Source organism: Somniosus microcephalus, chromosome 7, assembly GCF_052327205.1.
Source record: "Somniosus microcephalus isolate GS21.2 chromosome 7, FLI_Smic_1.0, whole genome shotgun sequence".
In the NCBI taxonomy this organism is placed as follows: Eukaryota; Metazoa; Chordata; class Chondrichthyes; order Squaliformes; family Somniosidae; genus Somniosus; species Somniosus microcephalus.
The window spans coordinates 179312462-179336697 of NC_140993.1; the positions used below are offsets into that span (position 1 = coordinate 179312462).

General features: G+C 45.0%; 2 protein-coding genes across 4 annotated transcripts in view; one reads left to right on the forward strand and one right to left on the reverse strand.

Annotated features, from left to right (window-relative positions):
• The window catches only part of LOC147115033 (DNA endonuclease RBBP8-like), a 52717-nt gene extending 45612 nt beyond the window's left edge, over nucleotides 1–7105 (reverse strand). The window contains exons 1-2 of one of the 3 annotated variants that reach the window (XM_085993281.1): nucleotides 5406–7105; nucleotides 2815–3004 (exon numbers count right to left, since the gene is read on the reverse strand). In XM_085993281.1, coding sequence (XP_085849407.1) covers nucleotides 2815–2935 — 121 coding nt within the window. In that variant the 5' untranslated portion in view covers nucleotides 2936–3004; nucleotides 5406–7105. Of the gene's footprint in view, nucleotides 1–2814; nucleotides 5382–5405 lie in introns of those variants that run through there. The other 2 variants (XM_085993280.1, XM_085993279.1) reach the window with 2 other exon arrangements.
• LOC147115034 (DNA endonuclease RBBP8-like) overlaps nucleotides 3952–24236 on the forward strand; it is an 86410-nt gene continuing 66125 nt past the window's right edge. Inside the window, exon 1 of the mRNA XM_085993972.1 lies at nucleotides 3952–4021. Within this exon, the coding sequence (XP_085850098.1) occupies nucleotides 3952–4021 (70 nt within the window). The remainder of the gene's footprint in view (nucleotides 4022–24236) is intronic.

A 24236-nucleotide genomic window follows, 5' to 3' on the forward strand; every position in this document is an offset into this window, starting at 1 on the left:
TTTGAAGAATCTTCTCGAAGGCCTGCAAACGGGCTCAATTAGCGGAAAGTCGCAAAAGTCATTCATTTGATCTGGGGGCATGGCCAGTTTGGTGGGCAGGGCCGGCTTCTAGCACAATGTTTTTAAACTAGTGCAAAAGATCACGGAAATTGGCAGAAATTCTTATCTTCTTATGTTGACACCCATTTACTAGCAAACCCATCTCAGTGGATTTGGTGGCAGGCAATCTTAATCTGTAAAAACTGATGAAAGAATCACTTATTTGCCTAGCCATCAAGAAGTTAAGGATTTATATCCTGGCAGTAGACTTTCCATGTCAAGATAACAACTTAAGACAGCAGCTGAATCGGCAACCAGAGTAACATACAACAGGTTGGCAGGAGCACAATGGACAATGGTAGATCTTGTTCATCTTGGCTAATACCAAAAGTTGCTTTCAGATCTCTGATCAGAATCTCTTGATGGTGGTTCAAAGAAATGTGACAACGGCCACAGAATGGGATTTTTGAAAAATGTCTAGCAATGACTTCAGCCTGAGTGAGGAAGTTCTGGTGGCTGTGACATTCAAACTCTAAGCCACCCTAGATATTAATTAATGGAAAACTTTTGCCCTCAAGCAGATCATCATCGTCCTTTTCTTTTTCAGGAGAATCCTCATCTCATTTCATAGTTAGAAGACAAACCATTTTGGGGCAGTCCCCAATGATGAAACAGCCAGGGAGGATACGGACTCAGTCCCAGTGGTGGTAATGATAGTAGCTAGAGAAGCAACAAACTATCTAATTAAAGACTTGAAGGGTCAAATCCCTTAACAATGGTCTTTTGCCATGCAGCTGCAATTGCCAAAGATGGACTCTGACCTTCCCCTGGTGTCAGCAGTCTAAGGGTTCAAACATCTTTCATGAGTTGCAGTATTATCCAACTGGGTTGATGACTTCTCCTCTTCAGGGTCCTACCAGAGAAAGTTGAAAAGAAGGGTAGACGCCCTGTGAAGTCAGCTTCCATGGGTACAGGCAGAAAATCCCAGGCATCACGTAGATGAAAGAGTCATGTTTAGATGACATACAGCGTAAGTACTGGTCACAGACATGGTGAATGCTCACTGCATTCCACATATGAAGCCTTTTTGCTGGCAAGTGAACACTACAGAGCTGTTAACCTCAGTGGGCTCAAAGAGTGGATCAATCAATGCTGATCGAGGTAGGTATATCAACCAATAAGTATGAATTGTTGAATGCATCAGCTGAGGGAAAGAACATGGGTCTGTAGGTGGTTTAGTATCATCATTGGAGAGCACCATACACCACATGGTTTTGCCAAAAATACTGTGCAACTTGGCCTAACTTCAAGAGTGTACAGAGGATGCAGAGGGAAGAATATAGCTCACTTATGCTGCAATGACAATTCAATCAGCTCTGAGCTTTTGAATCTCCTTCACTCAGAAGAGCACCCTATTTATTTTGTGGGGCTGTTGGATCAACAAAAAGAAAAGAATGAACACAGTGGCCAAGGCACGCGAGGTAAATTTTCACGGGGGGTTTCCCACTCATCTGCTGTAACTACAGCGGAAGAGTCGCAGAAACCCTGGAAAACGGCGTAAACACTCTTTTTACAGGATTTCCACAGCTCTTCCAAAGTTATGGCTGATGCGCAGGAGAAGCCCTGTGGAAATTCACTTCAACTGTCAATTCCAGCCCCATTCCCAACCAACTTGCGAGGAAACAAAAAATTTTTACATAATTTAACCACCACCTCCACAGACTTATGAAAAATGTGACTGATTTGATTCACTATAGGTGCCTTTACCCTCACACTTAACTTTTGGTTGGGTGAAGGCCTCTGTTGTGCTGCTTGATCACCACATTTACATTGCAAAAACAAGGAATCTTAACTCAACTGCAGATTCATAGACCTACATTTTTGTGGATCAATGATACAATCGATTTCCTGAACATCAGTTCTTTTACATTAATGAAAGCAACTGACCGAGAGAGAACCCTGAATCTGCCAATGCTGCACTCCTGTACTGAAAAAGGTCTTTAGTGACAGAATAGGAAATAAAACAGCCACTTTGCAACAAAATACAATATTTAATTAAAAGTAACAGAAAATAGAGGGCTCCCAAATTAGTCAATTGCCAAGAACATTGCCAAATGTAGAACTGATACACAAAGACTAGGAAGATCGTAAATGATGTTAGGGATATTAGGCAGGACAAGGGTACATAGAGGGCCATGAAAAATGGCCTCAGTGCTTCTAGGGAAGAGGGGGGAAAACAAAAATGAAAATCAGCCAGTGTTTCCACCTGATGTGCTTTCGTTGTTACATCAAATAAGGGCAGATCCAGGGTTGGCTATGATATTTCCTCAGGGTCAAACAGTCTGCTGCCATTAATTCTATGCTCAGAAAAAGAATGGGATTTTTGTTGAGATGCCAAAGAGCAGCCAGACACATGGAACTATACCCCAGCAAGAATCTAGATCATCAGGAATGGAGGGAGAAAACCCCCCAGAAATTCCTGAGATTCTTGGAAGCAAAGAGAGAGTTAATGATGTTCACTACAGGCCCTTGGTGAAGTACTACCTAGTTGCTCACTTATCAATGCATCAACTGGGGTACTGTTATGTTGCTATAGCAAAAACAGGGCAAGTTCCATCAAATGCCCATGAAAAGGAATACAGAAAGATGCAAGAAAACCACTAATGATTTGGATATACAGGCAAAACCTCTCATTCAGGCTTTATGCTATTGGATTTTACATGTAATTTTAAGGTGATAAATGATGCTAATCCAGCTGAAGTGATCACCATGTACCTTGTACGTCGTTGTCATGGCATTCTTTCAGTTTGGTCCAAATATCCTTAAATACATCTATGGCAGTTTCAGCTGTGCTCCCAGTGCCTGGACTCCCACAGCTGGCACTGGAGCTATTCATGGTATGGTCTGTATGTAGATCTTCAAAGCTACATACTGTAGTTAAAAAATCCTCTTAATCAGTTTTCACCTGCAAAACAGATTAGGTAAAACTGATCTTAGAGATTAAAAGACAAAATATTTTCTCACTCCCCCACCCAATTTCTTCTTTTCTCCAGAAGGTACACAGATAAATTCAGATTCCGATGAAGACAACCCTTCAGCCCATTTGATCTCAAGCATTCTGGGAAACAAAACCCTATATAATCTTCCTATTACAATATAGTTTTTTTTCTTTAATAAGTCTAATACCCTGGCTTCAAATACTCTTCCTAGCAACCCATTCACGCTATTGATCACCATCTATGTAAATAAATAGTCCTGGTGTAATTCCTGGATTTATGCTGGGCTTTAGCTCTGATGGTACCGGCAGCCTTCCAGTACCTTTTCCAGCTAGTTATTTTTCCTGGTATGACCCCAGCTGGTTATCCAGCAGGGGTGCAACACAACCGAGCCCAGAACTGTTGCTTCTAATCTACATTAATGATGTGAAAACTAAATATAAGCTAGTGAAACTTGCTTGTGGCACTAATAGGGAAAGCTATAGAAACACAGCATGTGCAATAAGATTTAGGCAAGCTATGCAATTGAGCAGCAAATGGCAAATGCAATTTAACAATGTAAATGATTGTGCACTGGTCAAAGAAAAATGTGGGAATGGAACTGAATTGATAGAGGAAGACTAAGAAAAGAACTTAGAAGTTTTACTTACGGTAGTGGAGTGGGACACCTTACAAAGATGGAGAAGGTCACAGAGAAATTATGAAGGAGAGTTAGGCTCAGGTTTTGAGAAGGCTTTAGAAAATGAGGCAAGACAAAAGGCTTTAGGAACGAGATTCCAGAGTGCAGGGGTGTGATGATTGAAGGTTCTGTCACCAATGGCGGAGTAGAGGAATACAGCACAAGCTCGTCAAAAGCTGGGATGCAAGGCCAGAGAAAGCTACACAGGTAGAGTAGTACAAGGCCTTAGAAAGAATTATGAACAAGGACAAGGATTTTGAAATTGATGCACTGTGGAAAGCAGAGGATGGTGAGGAGAGGATGACAGGTGAGCAATAATTAGTGCACAATAGGATACAAACAGCAGAATTTTAGGTGCATTGGAGTTTGAAATTCTAGCAAGGAGAATGTTGGAGGTGACAAAGGCCAGAGAGTGAATTTTGCCAACGGTGGGAATGAGGCAGGGGAGAAAGCAGGAAATATTACAGAGGCAGTAGCAGTCAGTCTTGGTGATAGACTAGATATGTTGTTTTAAGCTGAGCCCAGCTTAGGGTCAGACATTTCATTGCGATTGCACACAGTCAGGTATAGCCTGACAATGCACCCAGAGAGGGAGACATTTTCTGGCGAGGACATCTGCTGACTGCATCAATATGAAAGTGCTTTAAGATGGTACTTACAAACCAGGTTCACGGTAGTATGCAAATTTGATAGATTTCTTTCAGAAAATGAAATTTGGGGCTCCAGTACATGAGTAAATTGAGACATGACATGTGGTAAGTATAGCATGCTTGGGAGCAACAGGTCACTTTGGACCTACAGTTCCCAAAGCTTTGCACCACTGGGGTTTTCCTCACCTAATGCACAATTCTGCCTCGCCTAATATGCAACGTCTGTTGTAGATTAATTGATACAGATTTATTGCTATGTTTAGTCAACAAATCCATTATTGTAGTATCATGCAACTACCAGAATGGTAGGAGGCAAACTAGATGGACCGCAGTCCTTTTTTCCCCAGCAATTCCCATATTCCTATGCATATGGAAAGTACTTCTTTCAATTCCATACTTACAGCCAACCAAAGCTGCCGCAGACTTGGCACTGACTGCACTCATTAGAACCAGCTGCACAGTACCAATCGAGTTGCTGTACTACAATGCTGTACAAGTAATTTACAACATAAGGGACTAAAAGTTATTGAATGAAACAGAATTGGAGTTCAGTGACCAGGATGAAAGTCATAATTTACTTTGAAGCCTGAGATTTCCAGTATTGTTAGGCATGACAAAACATGCCCTCATTCCTTTCTATTCAGCTTCTCACGTACTACTGGACTATGACTAGTTAATCAATTACCAAATGAAAGCCAGAAGTGCTCGTTTTCTGAGTTTTCGCATAATGTATCGTATATACATACACAAGAAAATGATTAGGTCTTCATTTACAGCAAGTTATTTTTCTGACCAATAGATTCATACTTTAAAGGCAAGTCTAACAAAATGAACAGACATCAGAGATTAGTTTCTTTCAAAAGAAAATCTATACTACACAATAAAGTACCAAGTTATCCATTTACAAAATTTGCAGAAGGCATCTTCTCATCCTACTTCATATAGAAGAATATCTAAATTTCATACCACAAACTTAAACAATACATTTAAAATTCAAACTTAACTGAAAATACAACAAATATTGTATTATATGCTACGTACCTTTAAACTTAAATTGTGAGAAACCTTTTATTAGTGAGCATTTAATCTTGGTATTCCCTGGAGCTACAATCCTCATATGTGTATTACAAGAGGCAATACACATGGACCACACTTGCTCACTGAGAAAGCAGCTGCTCAGCTCAAGCTGTCTGGTTCTGCTAGAGCATATAGTAAATGCACAATGGATAACCCAATATGCTTTTCCCAACTGGCCGAGCAGGTTTGTACACTCTCTGGGACTGGGAATCATACCAGAACTTGTTGGCATAACAGCCCAGTCAAACTGGTTTTTCACTCAACTAGAAACTGGTTCAACCAGTCTCATCAAAGGAAAGTTCAACCTACAGAGGTGATTCAGGAATAAGCCTGATGTGCAAAAACAGGCCACACCGCTGTCAAAAGAAAAAAGAGCTGCATTTATAGAACACCTTTCACGACCCCAGGATGCCCCCAAAGCACTTTACAGCCAATGAAGTACTTTTGGAGTGTAGTCACTGTTGTAATGTTGGAAATGTGGCAGCCAATATGCGCACAGCAAGCTCCCACAAACAGCAATGTGGTAATGACCAGATAATCTGTTTTGTGATGTTGATTAAGGGATAAACATTGGCCAGGGCACCAGGGATAACTCCACTGCTCTTTTGAAATAGTGCCATGGGATCTTTTACGTCCACCTTAGAGAACAGGCGGGGCCTCGGTTTAACATGTCATTTGAAAGATGGCACCGGACACAGTGCAGCGGTCCCTCAGTATGCACTAGAGTATCAGCCTAGATTTGTGTGCTCAAGTCTCTGGAGCAGGACTTGAACTCACAACCTTCTGACTCAGACACAAGAGTGCTTCCAACTGAGCCACAGCTGACAACTCCCAATACAGTCTAGGTATGGTTCGGGTTCCCCCTTTTCAAGTTAAATGGATAAACACAACCCTCGTTCAAAAAAAATTTGAACTGCTTTTAAATGTTACATTTGATTCGGATGTGCCAGAAACTTTTGATTGATACATGAAGGAACAACAGAATAAAAGTCAGGTAATCAACTCAAAAGTAAGATTCAAAATCCCATCCTCGAGTCTGCACTTGATGGATGTTCTTGCTTTAGTGCCTACTCCCCTAAGCTGTACAGTATGAGGATTTTGGTTAAATTTAAAATTTTTCCAACGGCATGAAATGAAAGCGTTGATAAACAACCAAATTCAGTGGAAATGAAAAATAGCTTAAAGAAGGAAGACCCCTCCAATAGAAAAACACTAAAAACTAGAAACCTTAGAGCTGGATGGAGAGGTGGAAAGCAACTTGAAGACATGCTGGGCTGTGTCCCCACTGCTTTCTGCAGGACAGCTGTGATATGAAAAACTGCATCTACCCATATGTGGGTGGGCACATAGAAACATAGAAGATAGGAGCAGGAGTAGGCCATTTGGCCCTTCGAGCCTGCTCCGCCATTCAATGAGATGATGGCTGATCATCCAAATTCAGTACCCTGTCCCTGCCTTCTCCCCATATCCCTTGAACTCTTTAGCCTTAAGAAATATATCCAACTCTTTCTTGAATATATTTAAAGAACTGGCCTCCACCACCCTCTGTGGCAGAGAATTCCACAGGTTTACCACTCTCTGGGTGAAGAAATTCCTCCTCATTTCAGTCCTAAATGGCTTACCCCTTATCCTTAGACTATGACCCCTGGTTCTGGACTCCCCGGCCATCATAAACATCCTTCCTGCATCTAGTCTGTCCAGACCTGACAGAATTTTATAGGTTTCGATGAGATCCCCTCTCAATCTTCTAAACTCCAGTGAGTATAAGCCCAATCGACACAATCTCTCCTCATACGCCATTCCTGCCATCCCAGGTATCAGCCTGGTGAATCTTCGCTGCACTCCTTCCATGGCAAGAACGTCCTTCCTCAGGTAAGGTGACCAAAACTGCACACAATACTCAAGGTGCGGTCTCACCAAGGCCCTGTACAACTGCAGCAAGACATCCTTGTTCCTGTACTCGAACACTCTTGCTACGAAGGCCAACATACCATTTGCCTTCTTAACCGCCTGCTGCACCTGCATGCTTACCTTCAGCGACTGGTGCACAAGAACACCCAGGTCTCTTTGCACTTCCCCTTCTCCCAATCTATTGCCATTCAAATAATAATCTGCCCTCCTGTTTTTGTCACCAAAGTGGATAACCTCACATTTATCCACATTATAGTGCATTTGCCATGTTTCTGCCCAATCACCCAACCTGTCCAAATCGTACTGGAGTTTCACGACATCCTCCTCACAGCTTACCCTCCCACCCAGCTTTGTGTCGTCTGTAAATTTGGAGATATTACATCCAATTCCCTCGTCCAGATCATTAATATATATTGTGAACAGCTGGGGTCCTAGGACCGATCCTTGCCGTACCCCAGTAGTCACTGCCTGCCACTCGGAAAACGACCCGTTTATTCCAACTCTTTGCTTTCTGTCCGCCAACCAGTTCTCTATCCAAGTCAATACCTTGCCCCCAATCCCATGTGCCTTAATTTTGCACGCTAATCTCTTATGCGGGACCTTATCGAAAGCCTTCTGAAAGTCCAAATACACCACATCCACTGGTTCTCCCTTATCTATTTTACCAGTTACATACTCAAAAAATTCCAGTAGATTAGTCAAGCATGATTTACCTTTTGTAAATCCATGTTGACTTTGTCCGATCCTGTCACTGCTTTCCAAGTGCTCTGCTATTACATCTTTTATAATAGACTCTAGCATTTTCCCCACTACCGATGTCAGGCTTACCGGTCTATAATTCCCCGCTTTTTCTCTACCACCTTTTTTGAATAGTGGGGTAACATTAGCTACCATCCAATCCATGGGTACTGTTCCAGAGTCTATCGAGTTCTGGAAGATGACCAGCAATGCATCTACTATTTCTAGGGCCACTTCCTTAAGTACCCTGGGATGTAGATTATCAGGCCCTGGGGATTTATCGGCCTTCAGTCCCATCAATTTTCCTAACGCCATTTCCCTACAAATACTGATTTCTTTCAGTTCCACCCTTTCATCAGACCCCATGTTCCCCGGCATCTCTGGGAGGTTATCTGTGTCCTCCTTTGTGAAGACAGAACCAAAGTATAAATTTAGTTCGCTGCCATTTCTTTGTTTCCCATTATAAATTCCCGATTCTGACTGCAAGGGACCTACGTTTGACTTCACCAATCTTTTTCTTTTCACATATCTATAAAAGCTTTGAGTCAGTTTTTATGTTCCCTACTAGCTTACTCTCATATTCTATTTTCCCTTTCTTAATTAATCCCTTTGTCCTCCTTTGTTGAATCCTAAACTGCTCCCAATCCTCAGGATTATTGCTTTTTCTGGCCAATTTATATGTCGTCGCCTTGGATCTTATGCTATCCCTAATTTCCCTTGTTAGCCACGGTTGAGTCACCTTTTTTGTTTTATTTTTATGCCAAACTGGGATGAACAAATTCTGTAGCTCATCCATTCGGTCTTTGAATGTTTGCCATTGCCTATCCACCGTCAATCCTTTGAGTGACATTCCCCAATCAATCCTACCCAACTCGCTCCTCAGACCATCGTAGTTTCCTTTATTTAAATTGAGGACCCTAGTCTCCGAGTCAACTACTTCATTCTCCATCTTAATGAAGAATTCGATCATATTATGATCGCTCCGACCCAAGGGGTCTCGTACAACAAGATTGCTAATTAATCCTTTCTCGTTACATAATACCCAGTCTAAGAGGGCCTGATCTCTGGTTGGCTCCTCGACATATTGGTCCAGGAAACCATCCCGTAAACACTCCAGGAATTCCTCCTCCACAGTATTGTTACTAATTTGGTTGGCCCAATCTATATGTAGATTAAAGTCACCCATGATGACTGCTGTGCCCTTATTGCACGCTTCTTTAATTTCCCTTTTCATTCCATCCCCAACCTCCGTCTTACTGTTGGTAGGTCTATATACCACTCCCACTAATGTTTTTTTCCCCTTAGTATTTCTCAATTCTACCCATACAGATTCCACATCATCAGAGCTAATATCCTTCATTACAATTGTATTAATCCCTTCTTTAACCAGTAATGCTACCCCACCTCCCTTTCCTTTTTGCCTATCTTTCCTGAATATCGAATACCCCTGGATGTTGAGTTCCCAGTCTTGGCCATCCTTGAGCCACGTTTCCGTAATCCCAACCAAATCATATTCGTTTACCTCTATTTGCGCAGCCAATTCATCCACCTTATTACAAATGCTCCTCGCATTAAGACACAAAGCCTTCAGGCTTGTTTTTTTTAACGCTCTTAGACCTATTAGAATTATTATTTACTGTGGCCACGTTTGATTTAAACCGTTGATTTCTCTGACTGCCACTTTTGTTTTTCTCCTTCCTATCTTTTGCTTTTATCCCTGTTTCCCTTTCCTCTGTCTCCCTGCTCAGGTTCCCAACCCCCTGCCATTTTAGTTTAAACCCCCCCCGAACAGTGCGAGCAAACCTCCCTGCAAGGATATTTGTCCCGCTCTGGTTCAGGTGCAACCCGTCCGACTTGTACAAGTCCCACCTTCCCCAGAAGCAGGCCCAGTGATCCAGGAAACTAAAGCCCTCCCTCCTGCACCAACTCTTTAGCCACGCATTCATCTGCTCTATCCTCCTATTCCAATACTCACTAGCATGTGGCACCGGGAATAATCCAGAGATTACAACCTTTGAGGTCCTGCTCTTTAATCTGCTACCTAGCTCCCTAAATTCTTGCTGCAGGACCTCATCCCTCTTCTTACCCATGTCATTGGTCCCAATGTGAACCACGACCTCTGACTGTTCACCCTCCCCCTTCAGAATGCCCTGCAGCTGTTCAGTGACATCCTTGACCCTGGCACCAGGGAGGCAACAAACCATCCTGGAGTCACGTCTACGGCCACAGAAACGCCTATCTGTTCCCCTTATGATAGAATCCCCTACCACTATTGCTCTCCCACTCTTTTTCCTCCCTTCCTGAGCAGCAGAAGCACCCCTGGTGCCAGGAAGTTGGCTGCTGCTGCCTTCCTCTGGTAAGTCATCCCCCTCAACAGTATCCAAATTGGTATACCTGTTTGAGAGGGGGATGGCCACAGGGGTCCCCTGCACTACCTGCCTGCCTCTACTGCTCTGCCTGATGGTCACCCATTTCCCTTCTGCCTGTGCAGCCCTTACCTGCGGTGTGACCACCTCACTAAACATGTTATCCACGACCCTCTCAGCATCGTGAATGCTCCAAAGCCCATCCATCCGCAGCTCCAGCGCCGCAATGCGGTCTGCTAGTAGATGCAGCTGGATGCATTTCTGGCACACATGGTCGTCAGGGACACAGGCAGCGTCCCTGAAATCCCACATAGAGCAAGAGGAGCATAACACGGGGCTGGGCTGTCCTGACATGACTTACCCTTAAATTAATTTAAATTAATTCACTATCACCAATTAAAGATAAACTCTAAGGCGCTTGTATGGTTTACCAACAGTCCCCGCTACACCAGAAAAGACCTTAGCAACTATAAACCACAGAGTTAAAGTTTAAAAAAGAGAAATACTCACCAACCAATCACTTACCTGCTCCCTGGTGACATCACACTCTGATTACTTTTTACCTCTCTCCCCGCTGCTGAGTTGGTAAGCCTCACTGCTCCCTGGAACTGGTCGGGCCTCGGTGCTCGCGCCGGTTTTTATACCGGGCTCCTCCTCGCCTCACAGCTCCCTGGAACTGGTCGGGCCTCGGTGCTCGCGCCGGTTTTTATACCGGGCTCCTCCTCGCCTCACTGCTCCCTGGAACTGGTCGGGCCTCGGTGCTCGCGCCGGGTTTTATACCGGGCTCCTCCTCGCCTCACTGCTCCCTGGAACTGGTCGGGCCTCGGTGCTCGCGACGGTTTTTATACCGGGCTCCTCCTCGCCTCACTGCTCCCTGGAACTGGTCGGGCCTCGGTGCTCGCGACGGTTTTTATACCGGGCTCCTCCTCACCTCACTGCTCCCTGGAACTGGTCGGGCCTCGGTGCTCGCGCCGGTTTTTATACCGGGCTCCTCCTCGCCTCACTGCTCCCTGGAACTGCAACTATAACTGTAAATTAAGGAAACACAGCCTCATGTCGTATTTTCCGCCATTTGTACTGCAAGAATACTAGCTACAGGGGCTGCGTATTGGGCCCCAACATCCAGCATTCAACTGAGGGGGCACTGCGGCGAAGAGGAGTGTATAAATACTCTAAGAATGCAGCCTTGCACAGACCCCATCAGATGAGAGAGAGAGATTTTCCTTAATTAAAAGAAAAATCTTGTTAGGAAGGATGATAGCCACATGTTGTCCCAGCCAACATTTATCCCTCAACCAACACCAATAAGCCAGATTGTTGAGTCATTTATTTCATTGCTGTTTGGGGGACCTTGCTGTGCATAAATTGGCTGCCACATTTCCCCACATTACAACAGTGACTGCACTTCAATGGCTATGAAGCTGTTTAAAAGATCCCGAGCTTGTGAAACACACAATGTAAATGCACGTTATTTCTTCATTTTTACCACAAGAGGCGGCAGCCAGGGAGTCTGATAAGCAATGGCACACTTATATCACTTGATGAGCTTTCTCTAAGCCTATGGCCTTTGTAGCTTATGCTACCCCAATTTCTGCAAGAATGCTTTCTTCCACACAAGTCTCATGGTTTTAATTACATTTTGGTATCCCAGCATTCCGTGTAGCTACTGACTCCATTTTGAGGACAACATTCAAGGCAATTCCAAGGGCATTTCCCTTACACGAGGCAGCCAAGAAGCTGCTGGAAACAACAGAAACGTGGCAGAACTGGGCAGACGCCATTTTCCTGGGGATTCTGCTGGTCTCCCATCAGAGTTATGGCAGAACCCTCAAGGAATTTTAGCCCCTATAATTTTAAACTAATTTATTGATAGAAGTAGATAAACACTGAATTAACAAATAGACATTTAATGATTTTTTTTTAATCAAAAAGGGAAACAAAATAAGTATTCTGTCCAATTCTGGGCATCACACTTTAGGGAGGATGTCAAGGCGTTAGAGGTGTGCAAAGGAGATTTACTAGAATGGTACCAGAAATGAGGGACTTCAGTTATGTCGAGAGATTAGAGAAGCTGGGATTGTTCTCCTCAGAGCCGAGAAGGTTAAAAGGAAGATTCAACAGAAGTGCTCAAAATTATGAAGGGTTTGATAAGAGTAAATATGGAGAAACTCTGGTTTCTGACCCACTGGCATGGGGGTCAGTAGCCAGAGGGTACAGATACAAGAACCAGAGGGAAGATGAGGAGAATTTGTTTTCATGCAGCAAGTTATGATGATCTGGAATGCACTGGCTGAAAGGATGGTGGAAGCAAATTCAATAGTAAACGTTCAAAAGGGAATTGGATATATACTTGAAAAGGAAAAATTTGCAGGGCTATGCAGAAAGAGCAGGGAAGTGTGATTAATTGGATAGCTCTTTCAAAGAGCCGGCACAGGCACAATGGGCTGAACGGCCTCCTTCTGTATGACTATGATATAATGATCAGTGAGAAAAATTACAAGATTCAAACAATCTTTTCCAGCATCAACTACACATTGTCCCTTGCTTCACCAGGTCAAAGACATCACATGCTTTAAGCTCATTAGTCTTAAGCTCATTGGCCCTGAATTTCCAATCGGAGGCTTCCTGCGGGTGGATGCCTCCGATCGGAAAAAATCTACGCACTTACCTGCTGGCTCCATAGGTCCCAAGATTTGCAATCCTGAACCTCTCCACTATGAAATGCACAGAGGCCCAGGTACCCCAGGGGTGCATGCGGTTCGCAAGCGCCCTTGGAATCACATGGGCTGTGGGGAACCAAAGAAGGGAATCCCCCTTCACACTTTTGATAGGTTTCTACATGCAGATATGTCAAAAGTATGAATGGGGATCACTTAAAAAAGTTAAACATTAAATAATTTTTTTTAAATCACGTATTTAAAATTAGTTAAAATTACATTAAATTAAATATTTTAAACAAAAATGTAATTTTTTGAAAAAGATTAAAGTTTTTTACAGGGCTAAAAAGTATTTTAAAATTATAAAATGAGTGAAACTTTTTTTATTTTTTAAACTTTTCAAAATAACGTATTTTAACCATGTCTTTTTAAAAAACACAACTGAAGCTTTGTAAGATGGTGCAAGCACAGGCTTGCTTGTGCAGCAGTTACATGCAAGTCTAAATATTTCCGTACAAGAATTCATAACAGAAATTCACAGCATAACCCATCCCTCTCTGGTATCATGCAAAAATGTTAATGGAGCATAGGGTTTGTTTAAACATGTCCATTAGTTGTTTTTTTTGTCATTTGTATCGCATTTTCAGGGAGCTACTGCAAAAAAGTGTAAATTTACTGAAACCCTTTCCCGTATGCATGATCCTAGCAACTTATTGTAAAATCAACTGTCTTAGCTTTACACTAAAACCAGCCCTTTGTTTCAAAATTGGGTATTATGTGATGAACTGAAGGTGGTCACTAATGTTTCTTTAATTCTTGATGAACTTAACAATTTGGAAACTATCCAAACTACTGCTGTATTTCATAGGTACTTTCCCCAATCAAAATGCTTATTTTCAAAACTATAATTGAATGGTTCAGCATCACAAGCAGGTCAACTCGAAACCCAAAGGCACAGAGTTTCAATCTCAAGGTTATCCTGCACCCAAGCTTACTCTCCTCAATTCCGTCAGTTCTTGCCCAAGTCACTTGATCAAGTGCCAGGTAGAAGTGAGCCACTTTACAGATTTAACCAGAAAGAGACCAATATCTTTTCAGTAATCATACAATTCCCAAAAATTCAAAACCTATTTGGGAATAGCCATAACCCCTATAGTCAGCATGTCTAAATGAATTCCATAACTGTGAAATTGGAGTGACTACAGTCTCACTAACAGCACTACTGCTGATTTGTTCTCACTTTTTGTCCCTATTTTTCTTGGGATTTAAGACCAAATATTATTAAATTAAATAAATGAAGCTGAAATTCTTTAGTTCTGCTGGCCTCCCGCCAGTTGCGTCAGATCACGCTGTTTCCTGGCCGTCTTATAAGGAGTGGAACCACCTTCACCCCTTACAAGGAAAATGTCTGTCTGGAGACAGAGGGCTGGATTTTGCTACGGGGGCGGGTTGGGGTCGTGTTCCCCACATTTCGTGTTTCCCACACGAATCCTGAACGATGTGGGAAATTGATGCAATTTTGATTTTATAGCCCAATTGATTCCCCACGTGTGGGAACCCCTAGCCGGAGAGCTTTTCAGGTGGGAAGCTCGCCTCCGATGACATCATCACTGCTGCTTCATTTAAGGGCTTCCACAAGCCTTGCTCACTTCAGCAGACTGCCAAGCTTCTGGCCCTGGCAGCTGCTGCTACCATCATCAATCATGGCGACACATCGGAGTAAGGCATCCCCCAGATTTGACGAGGCAGCCCTCCAGGCATTGGTGGAGGGAGCGACAGAGAGCAGGGAGGTGCTCTTCCCCTCCTCGGGGAGGAAGAAGCCACCCCAGCAAACCAAGGCTGTGTGGCTGAGGGTGGCAGAGCAGGTGAACGCCAGCTCGAATACCAGCAGAACATGGATCCAGTGTCGGAAACGCTTCCATGACCTTCTGCGCACTGAAAAAGTGAGTATGATGTTCCCATCACTCTTAATCTGATCCCCATTGCCTTTCCTCACCAGCTCTCAGCTTTACCAATCTCTTCCTCCACATCCCACTTGACACTGACATCCATGCACCCTTTCCCACTCCCTCTCTCTCTATGGTCACATTCACCTAACTAATGGACTATGCAGCCCTCACACTCCCTATCACTGTCATGCTATGAAAACAACTTACATCACATAGGGAGGGCCCTTGGTCTTGCCATCTCACTCCATCTTTCTCTCCTTCTAAGCATCTATGCCATCGATTCTCTACACTCACTCCTTCATTCTCGCTCAAACTCCACTTGTCTCCCCCATTGCAGGAAAAGAGAGCTCACAACCGAAGAGAGCGAGCCAGGACAGGGGGAGGGGCAGCCTCCTTAGCCCAGCTGACCCCATGGGAGGAGGCGATCCTGGAGATCGTCGGCATCCAGGACGACACACAAGTGGGGGACGGAGAGACCGGTGCAGCAGAGCAAGCTGGTGACAGAAGAGTTTTCCAACTCTCTCAATTGCATTGCATGACTCGCTGATAATGACTTGGAAGCTCTAGCAGATGGACCTCTGATCATCTTCAATAAGCACTGTGCAGGTAACCCTGGCCTCTCATCTCTGACACTTTCCTTTACTCCCCCACAGGACCATCGCAAGCTCCCGTCTCCAGGACGCAGGAGGAGGTTCAGCCTCAGCATCCAGACTTCTGAGAGGAAGCTGCAACCTCTGAGGGCGCAGCGTCAGCAGAAGGCAACGCACCCAGCACCAGCGCAGACACTCACACCTCGGTGGGACCTTCGGGACATAGAGTAGTGTTGTCACCTGGTGTATCACAGCTCACAAGTGAGCCTCAGCAGGTGGTGGAGACAGGGACAGCAGTGGAGAGTCCTAGGCGGAGGGCGCAGCACTCTCCCAGCTCGGCTCAGCTGCATGTCGACCCTCTGCCTCTGGGTCCATCCACAGTATCAGCGGTGATGGCACTCCAGGAAAATATGCAGGAGTCTCTGGCAGGTTTTGTCTCCAGGGTTGCTGCGAGTGTGGAGCGAATGGAGGAGTCCGTCGCTAACATGAGCAGAGCCTTTGTGGAGTCATTGGCGCATCAACGCATTACCACGGAAAGGATGGCAACCTCCGTGGAAAGGCTGGCTACGGCCATGGAGGAGATAAGTCGCGCGAGTGTTGAAAACATGGTGAGTGTTCAGACTAGACTGACATCTCTGGAGGAGCAATGGGCAGCTATTGAACAGAGAAACCAGACCTTCATGGCAGTCCCTCTGAGAAGGACTGCCAGTCCCGACACGGGTCCCCATGGCTCCCCTGATGTGCAGCAAGGTGCTCTCTCGCCACTTGCAAGCGCTGAGGGGGACCTGACCCATGAGAGGGATGATGGTGGCAGAGAACAAGGAGGTGGGGGCTCCTCTCCAAGCGCTCAAACTTCCATGCCACTGACAAGTCCTCGGTCAGAGCCCCACCTGAGTCAGCACCCAAGTGAGATCGGCGTCTCAACCCCTGCACAGCCGCAGGAGCAGCAGACTGTTGCGCAGCCCTTACAGGCTCGCAACCCCAGAGGACGCCCGCCAAAGGTGTCCAGACAGGAGCAGCAAGGAAGTGAGCAAGGGGCCTCCACATCTGCTGATGCCACTGGGGAACCACTACGTAGGAGCATGCGTAAGAGAAAGAAACTGCACAAATAGTCACAAGGGTAGTCACTTGGGTGGAATTTAATGTGTTATGGTTGAAAGCCATCAGAATAATGGTAATAAATCATCTGTTGGCTACTGCTGTAGTTGTGGCGTGTGTCATTTCGCGAATGGGACTTTCACTTTGAGGTCAGTATGGTGGTCACATCGCTAGAAGTCAGCTGGTTCCTGGCTATTGTCAGTGCTCAGGTAAAAGGATGCGAGGCAATAGTCCCTCATGGGCGAGGCTCAGCAAATCTGCCCAATATGAGCGCGTTCCTTGCATGCCGGCCACCAATGTTCTCGCGCACTGCTGCCGCTGGTTGATGAGCCTCTGCAAGATGTTCGTCTTCGCTCTCCTCCTCCCCCTCCTCCTCATCTGAGGAGGATATATCAGGAGCCACTTGGTCCTCGGCCATCTGCAAGCCACGACGCTGTGCCATGTTGTGAAGCACACAGCAAACCACAACGATTCTGGAGACCCTGGCTGCTGAGTATTGCAGGGCTCCAACTGATCTATCAAGGCATCTGAAGCGCATCTTCAGCAGACCAATGGTCTGCTCGATCATGGCTCTGGTGGAAAGGTGGCTGGAGTTGTAGTTCTCCTCAGCTGCGTTGGCTGGCCTCCTCAGCGGCGTCAATAGCCACGTCCTCAAGGGATAGCCCTTGTCTCCAAGTAGCCATCCGTTAAGTTGGTGTGGCGGACTGAATAGCGGAGGCACAGTAGACTGGCGCAGTATGAAGGAGTCATGGCAACTGCCAGGGTACTTGGCACAAACATGCAAAATTTCCTTCTTGTGGTCACACACCAGCTGAACGTTGAGGGAGTGGAAGCCCTTGCGGTTGACAAAAATACCAGGATTGCGATGGGGAGCCTTAAGGGCCACATGTGTGCAATCAACGATGCCCTGCACCCTTGGAAAGCCTGCAAGATTAGCAAATCCAACCGCTCTCGCCATGACACTTGCTCGATCCTTGGTGAAATGGATGTGATTGTGCGCGATGGCAAAGAGGGCATCGGTTACCCGCTTGATGCAGGTGTGTGCGGCCGCCTGGGAGATGCCGCTGATGTCTGCCGCTGATCCCTGGAATGAGCCTGAGGCAAAAAAGTTGAGTGCGATGGTGACTTTGACGGCCACTGATAAGGGGTGTCCAGCTGCTCCTCCGGGCTCCAGGTCTTGCTGCAGCATTGCGCAGATGTCAGCCACTATCTCTCGCGAAAGTCGGAGCCGCCTTTGGCACTGCTGCTCAGACATGTTGAGGTAGCTGACCCTGCGTCTGTAGACCCTGTTTGGGGGGTATCTCCTGCGCCGACGGCCTTCCATGCGCTGGCCCCTTCTGGCCTGTGCATCCTCAGGTGGGGCAGCAGCAGCTTGGCGCAACTGTTGTTGCTGCTGCTGTTGGGCGGCCTCATGTAATATCCAGAAGGGCAGGACAAAAATGGCTCCCATGCTTCTGGTAGATGCCTCAGTTGAGGAAGTGCTCAGTGAAGGTGGCGAAAGGGGTTTCCCAGGAGGTCACACTGGAGATGGTTGTCAGGCTGCAAACTTCCAGAGCTGTGGGTATGCCTTCTGAAAGATCCCCCAGACCTGAGAGAGCAAAGTTATGCCACCTGCAATTAAAGCCTGTTCAAATCTGCCATTTAATGGTTGAGCTGCAGCTACTACTCCGCAAGCCAGTTGTGCTCCCGCCACGTTTCAGATGTGTGTTTCCCACCAGGCGTGTTTCACGTGGGACAACGATTAAACTTGCAACTGGTTAGGAAATTGGGATTATAGAGCCAATTGAGGGCTTGTTAAGGGCCTTAAGGGCCTATCCCACCTCCTGGAGGCGGGACGGAGTCGGGACCAGCAGACACGAATTTAGGAAAATTGCGTGGAGGCGGGATGGAGGCGGGTTTGGGCCCGCACGCCAGTTTTGCGATTTTTATCCCCCACACGCCTCCAATCCCGCCTCCCCGGCCCTAGCAAAATCCAGCCCAGAGACTCCCTTAGCAATAGTTCCCACTCCAGAGGTTGTCTAGGGAGCCCAGCGTAAATTTGATCCTTTTATGACAATGCAATTCAGCGCAGACTAGTGTACTGAGCACAAATTGTTACATGTTGCACACTGGAAACATGACTTTATCCCCAGCAGTATCTCTAAACTAAGAGAGGGAGTCACACATTCAGTGGGAAAAGTGCATTCATACACACTCAGTCCTAAACACGGAAAGATAATGGGCCGTATTTTCCGATCGGAGGCTTCCCGCGTGCGGAAGCCTCCGATCTGGAAAAAATCTACACACTTACTGGAGGGCTCCCGAGGTGCGTATAGTTCCGATGTTGGGCCTCTCGAACTCCAAGTGCACAGGGCCTACATATCCCAAGGGCGCATGCGGTTCGCAAGCGTCCCTGCGATCACGTGGGCCATGGGGAGCCAATCGAAGAAGGGAATCTCCCTTCATACACTTGACAGATAGACCTGTCAAATATATGAATGGAGATCACCCCAAAAACACTTCAAAACATTAAATACATTTTTTAAAAACCATCACATTTTTTAAATTAGTTGAAATTACAATAAATTAAATATTTTAAATAAGAATTTAATTTTTTGAAAAAAATAAAGTTTTTTTTAAACAGTGCTAAAAATAAACACCTTTTTTAAAGGTACTTTTGAATGATAAATGACTGAAATTTAATTTTTTCCCACTTTTTTCAACTCTCATCCTGGTAACTCAACCGTGGATAACGAGGGAAATTAGGGACAGCATAAAATAAAAAAAAAGGGCATATCAACTGGCAAAAAAAAGCACCAGACCGGAAGATTGGGGGCAGTACAGGATACAGCAAAAGAGGACAAAGGGATTAATCAGGAAGGGGAAAATAGAATACGAAAGTAAACTTGCAGCAAACATAAAGACAGACTGCAAAAGCTTTTATCGGTATATCAGGAGGAAAAGACTGGTAAAATCCCAAGTCGGTCCCTTGCAGTCCGATTCGGGAGAATATATAATGGAGAATAAGGAAATGGCAGACCAATTAAACTCATACTTTGGTTCTGTATTCACAAAGGAGGACACAAATAACCTCCCAGGAATATCGGCAAACATAGGGACTAATGAGAGGGAGGAGCTGACAGAAATTAGTATCTCTAGGGATATGGTGTTGGGTAAGTTGAGGGGACTGAAGGCCGACAAATCCCCGGGGCCTGATAAACTACATCCTAGGGTACTTAAGGAGGTGGCCCTGGAGATAGCAGATGCTCTAAGGATCATCTTCCGGAACTCCATTGACTCGGGAACAGTACCCGTGGATTGGAGGGTAGCTAATGTTACCCCAATATTTAAAAAGGGGGGTAGAGAGAAAGCAGGGAATTATAGACCAGTAAGCCTTACATCGGTTGTGGGCAAAATGCTAGAGTCCATTATTAAGGATAAAATAGCGGAGCACTTGACAAATGGGGAAAGGATCGGAGAGTCAACATGGATTTGCAAAGGGTAAATCGTGTTTGACTAATCTGCTGGAATTTTTTGAGGAAGTAACTGGTAAAATAGATGGGGGAGAGCCAGTGGATGTGGTGTACCTTGACTTCCAGAAAGCCTTCGATAAGGTCCCACACAAAAGATTATCATGCAAAATTAAGGCTCATGGGATTGGGGGCAAAGTATTAACGTGGATAGAGAACTGGCTGGCGGATAGAAAACAGAGAGTTGGAATAAACGGCTCGTTTTCGGAGTGGCAGGCAGTGACCAGCGGGGTGCCGCAAGGATCTGTCCTGGGACCCCAGCTGTTCACAATATATATAAATGATCTGGATCAGGGAATTGGATGCAATATTTCCAAATTCGCTGACGACACTAAACTAGGAGGAGGGGTGGGCTCTGATGAGGATGTCAGGAGGCTACAGTGCGATTTGGACAGGTTGGGGGAATGGGCGGATACGTGGCAGATGCACTATAATGTGGATAAATGCGAGGTTATCCACTTTGGGGGTAAAAACAGGAGGGTAGATTATTATCTAAATGGCAATAGATTGGGAGATGGGGAAGTGCAGAGGGACCTGGGTGTTCTTGTGCACCAGTCACTGAAGGAGAGCATGCAGGTGCAACAGGCGATTAAGAAGGCAAATGGTATGTTGGCCTTCATATCAAGGGGGTTCGAGTATAGGAATAGGGATACCTTACTACAGCTGTACAAGGTGCTGGTGAGACCGCATCTGGAGTATTGTGTACAGTTTTGGTCGCCCCATCTGCGGAAGGATGTTCTTGCCATGGAAAGAGTGCAACGGCGATTCACCAGGCTGATACCTGGAATGGCGGGAATGACCTACGAAGAGAGATTAAATAGTTTGGGCTTGTACTCACTGGAGTTTAGAAGATTGAGAGGGGATCTCATCGAAACATATAAAATTATGGCAGGCCTGGACAGGCTGAATTCAGAGAGAATGTTTCCAATGGCCAGGGAGCACAGAACCAGGGGCCACAGTCTAAAAATAGCGGGCAAATCATTTAAAATAGAGATGAGGAAGAATTTCTTCACTCAAAGAGTGGTGAGCCTGTGGAATTCCCTGCCACAGAGGGCTGTGAAGGCTAATTCAATAAATATTTTCAAGAGAGAATTGGATATATTTCTGAAGGCTAAGGGGATTAAGGGTTACGGAGAAAAGGCGGGGACGGGGTACTGAACTGGTAAGATCAGCTATGATCTCAGACGAAGATCAGCCATGATCTCATTGAATGGCGGAGCAGGCTCGAAGGGCCGAATGGCCTACTCCTGTTCCTATCTCTATGTTTCTATGTTTCTAAAAGCAGGCCTTACGCCCTTTACGCAAGAATTCTAAGGGTTTTCTGCGGGTGGAGGGACTCCAGAAAGTGGAACTATCCGTCCGCAGAGGCCCTTCTCCAGGGCAGGCGTCCGATCTGTCAAGCGTATTCTTGACAGATCGGAAATGTCGGTTTTCAGCGCATGCGCTGTGCATGCCTGAAACCGGCATTTCCAAAGTCCCTACGGATGGGATACAAAGCCCGTACACACCCGTAGGGATCGGAATATCCGGACCATTAACACTGCTTTCACTAAAGTGGAGTACATACTTACAGCTGCAAAATACAGATATAAAAGATCACCACTGTGGAAGTTGTGAACAAAAGGGATCTCGTTAGGGTTGGTCAGGAATTTTTTTAAAAATACAGATAATAGTTAACTGTACTACTCACAGGAAATTAAATCTTTAGAAATAAAAGGAAGTGGCATTGAGCAAAATTGAACATGTAGGGATGGAACAAGTTAAATTGTTCATGCAACTGCGTCTGGTGGAAGCCAACAGGAGTTTAAAAAACAATAAGTAAAGTTAAATAACAAAATAGTTGTAATGGAGATTGGTGCAGCTGTCTTTGGTGTTTAACAAATCATTTCCACAGCATTAAAGTCTGTGAAGTCGGTAGTTAACCCAGATGCTCGTAAAGCTCAACTAAAAGCAGCAAAACCACCAGATCTTGACCTGTACAGGTCAACATAAAAGGTGATAGGCTTTCTCCATTACTTAATTACTTCAAGCCAGGCCCATCCCTTACCTGCTGAAAAGGTGCAGAGAAAATTACAGGAACTGGATCTGCTGGAATCTTTACAACAGTCACATTTCTATCATCTATTTGTTTCTTGTGGTCAATAGAAAATGCATTTTCTTCCACTTTGCTTCCACATGAGCAAGATTCAAACAGTTTGAATCTTAGAAGTGAAAATAAAAGCGAAAGAAAATTACTGTTGTTCATATTAAAAGACAAATAACAGGTTCATATGACAATTCTTAGTCTGCTATTTTAGCACACTGGAGACGGTGCAAATTTTTTTTTACTAGAACTGAGATGTTAGAACGATCAGGAAAGATTGAACAGGCTGGGGCTCTTTTCTCTAGAAAAGAAAAGGCTGAGGTGACCTGATAGAGGTCTTCAAAATTATGAAGGGGTTCAATAGGGTAGATGTAGAGAAGATGTTTCCACTTGGGGGGGTAAGTCCAAAACTAGGGGCCATAAATACAAGATAGTCACCAATGAATTCCGTAAGAAACTCAGGAGAAACTTCTTTACTCAGAGTGGTTAGCATGCTATCACATGGATTAGTTGAGGCGTACAGCATAGATGTATTTAAGGGGAAGCTAGATAAGCACACGAGGGAGAAAGGAATAGAAGGATATGTTGATGGGGTGAGAGCAAGTAAGGTGCGTGGAGCATAAACACCAACATAGACCTGTTGGGCCAAATGGCCTTTTTGAGCTGTAAATTCAAATTTTGTTTTAAAATGGTCTTCCTTCCATTAAAACAGTTGTCTTCATCTACGAATATCACCAACATTCATTTCTAGGATGCAGTGTTCTAACTCACTGTGCTACCCAGTGTCTCCTTCAAATAAGAAAATTGGAAAACAAATTCAGCATTCTGTACTTCCTAAAACTCTCAGAAGGAAAGGATGTCCATCATGCATCCTCCCCAGTCACTCGTCCATTACCCACTGATCTCCCATTGCCCAGCCCTCCTTTATTTGAAAATACTGAATGGTTGAGTTGAGTTAGAGTTCGCCAAATATAAATTGCAATGAAGATTTCACCTCTGTCACAAATCCAGAACCTACCCCATACAATTGGAACAAAATGGTTAAAAAAATTTACAATAAAATATTGCTATGCCATTGTTACATCAGAGATTTCTATTGACTGTCTTTGTTTAACTGAAAAAATTATAAATATAGTATGTTGTTTCTCATCATTTTTCCCTTGAAGTCTACCTTCTGCATGTACCTAATCCTTAAGAGGGCAGGTTGAAAGTACACAACACTACAGGTCTTGAACAATCCTCTGTTGGAAAGTAATCAGTCTCTACTCCCATATCTTTCAATACAGTAACTATGTGGGGCAATCACAGGTGCAAATCCACATCTTACCACTCTGAAAGTTCCAACATGAAACAATGTCAGTCATCATTGAGGATGGGGATGCTTATAGACCCTCCTCCTTCCGTTAGTTGTTTAATTGTCCACCACCATTTGCAACTGGATGTGGCAGGTCTACAAAGCTTTGACCTGGTCCATTGGTTGTGGGATCGCTGAGCTCTGTCTATAGCATGCTTGTAAGCCCTGTGTTGCAACTTCACCAGGTTGGCACTTCATTTTTAGGTATGCCTGGTGCTACTCTTGGCATGCTCTTCTGCACTCCTCATTGAACCAGAGTTGGTCCCTTGGTTTGATGGTAGTGGTAGAGTGAGGGATATGCCGGGCCATGAGGTTACAGATTGTGGTGGAATACAATTCTGCTGCTGCTGCTGGATGCCCACAGTGCCGTATAGATGCCCAGTTTTGAGCTGCTAGATCTGTTCTGAATCTGTCCCATTGAGCACGGTGGTAGTGCTAAACAACGCCGTGGATACAACAGGTAGATTGATGAGGACAAGGTCAAGTAGGTTTTTCCCTCGTATTGGTTCTCCCACCACCTGCCACAGGCCCAGTCTGGCA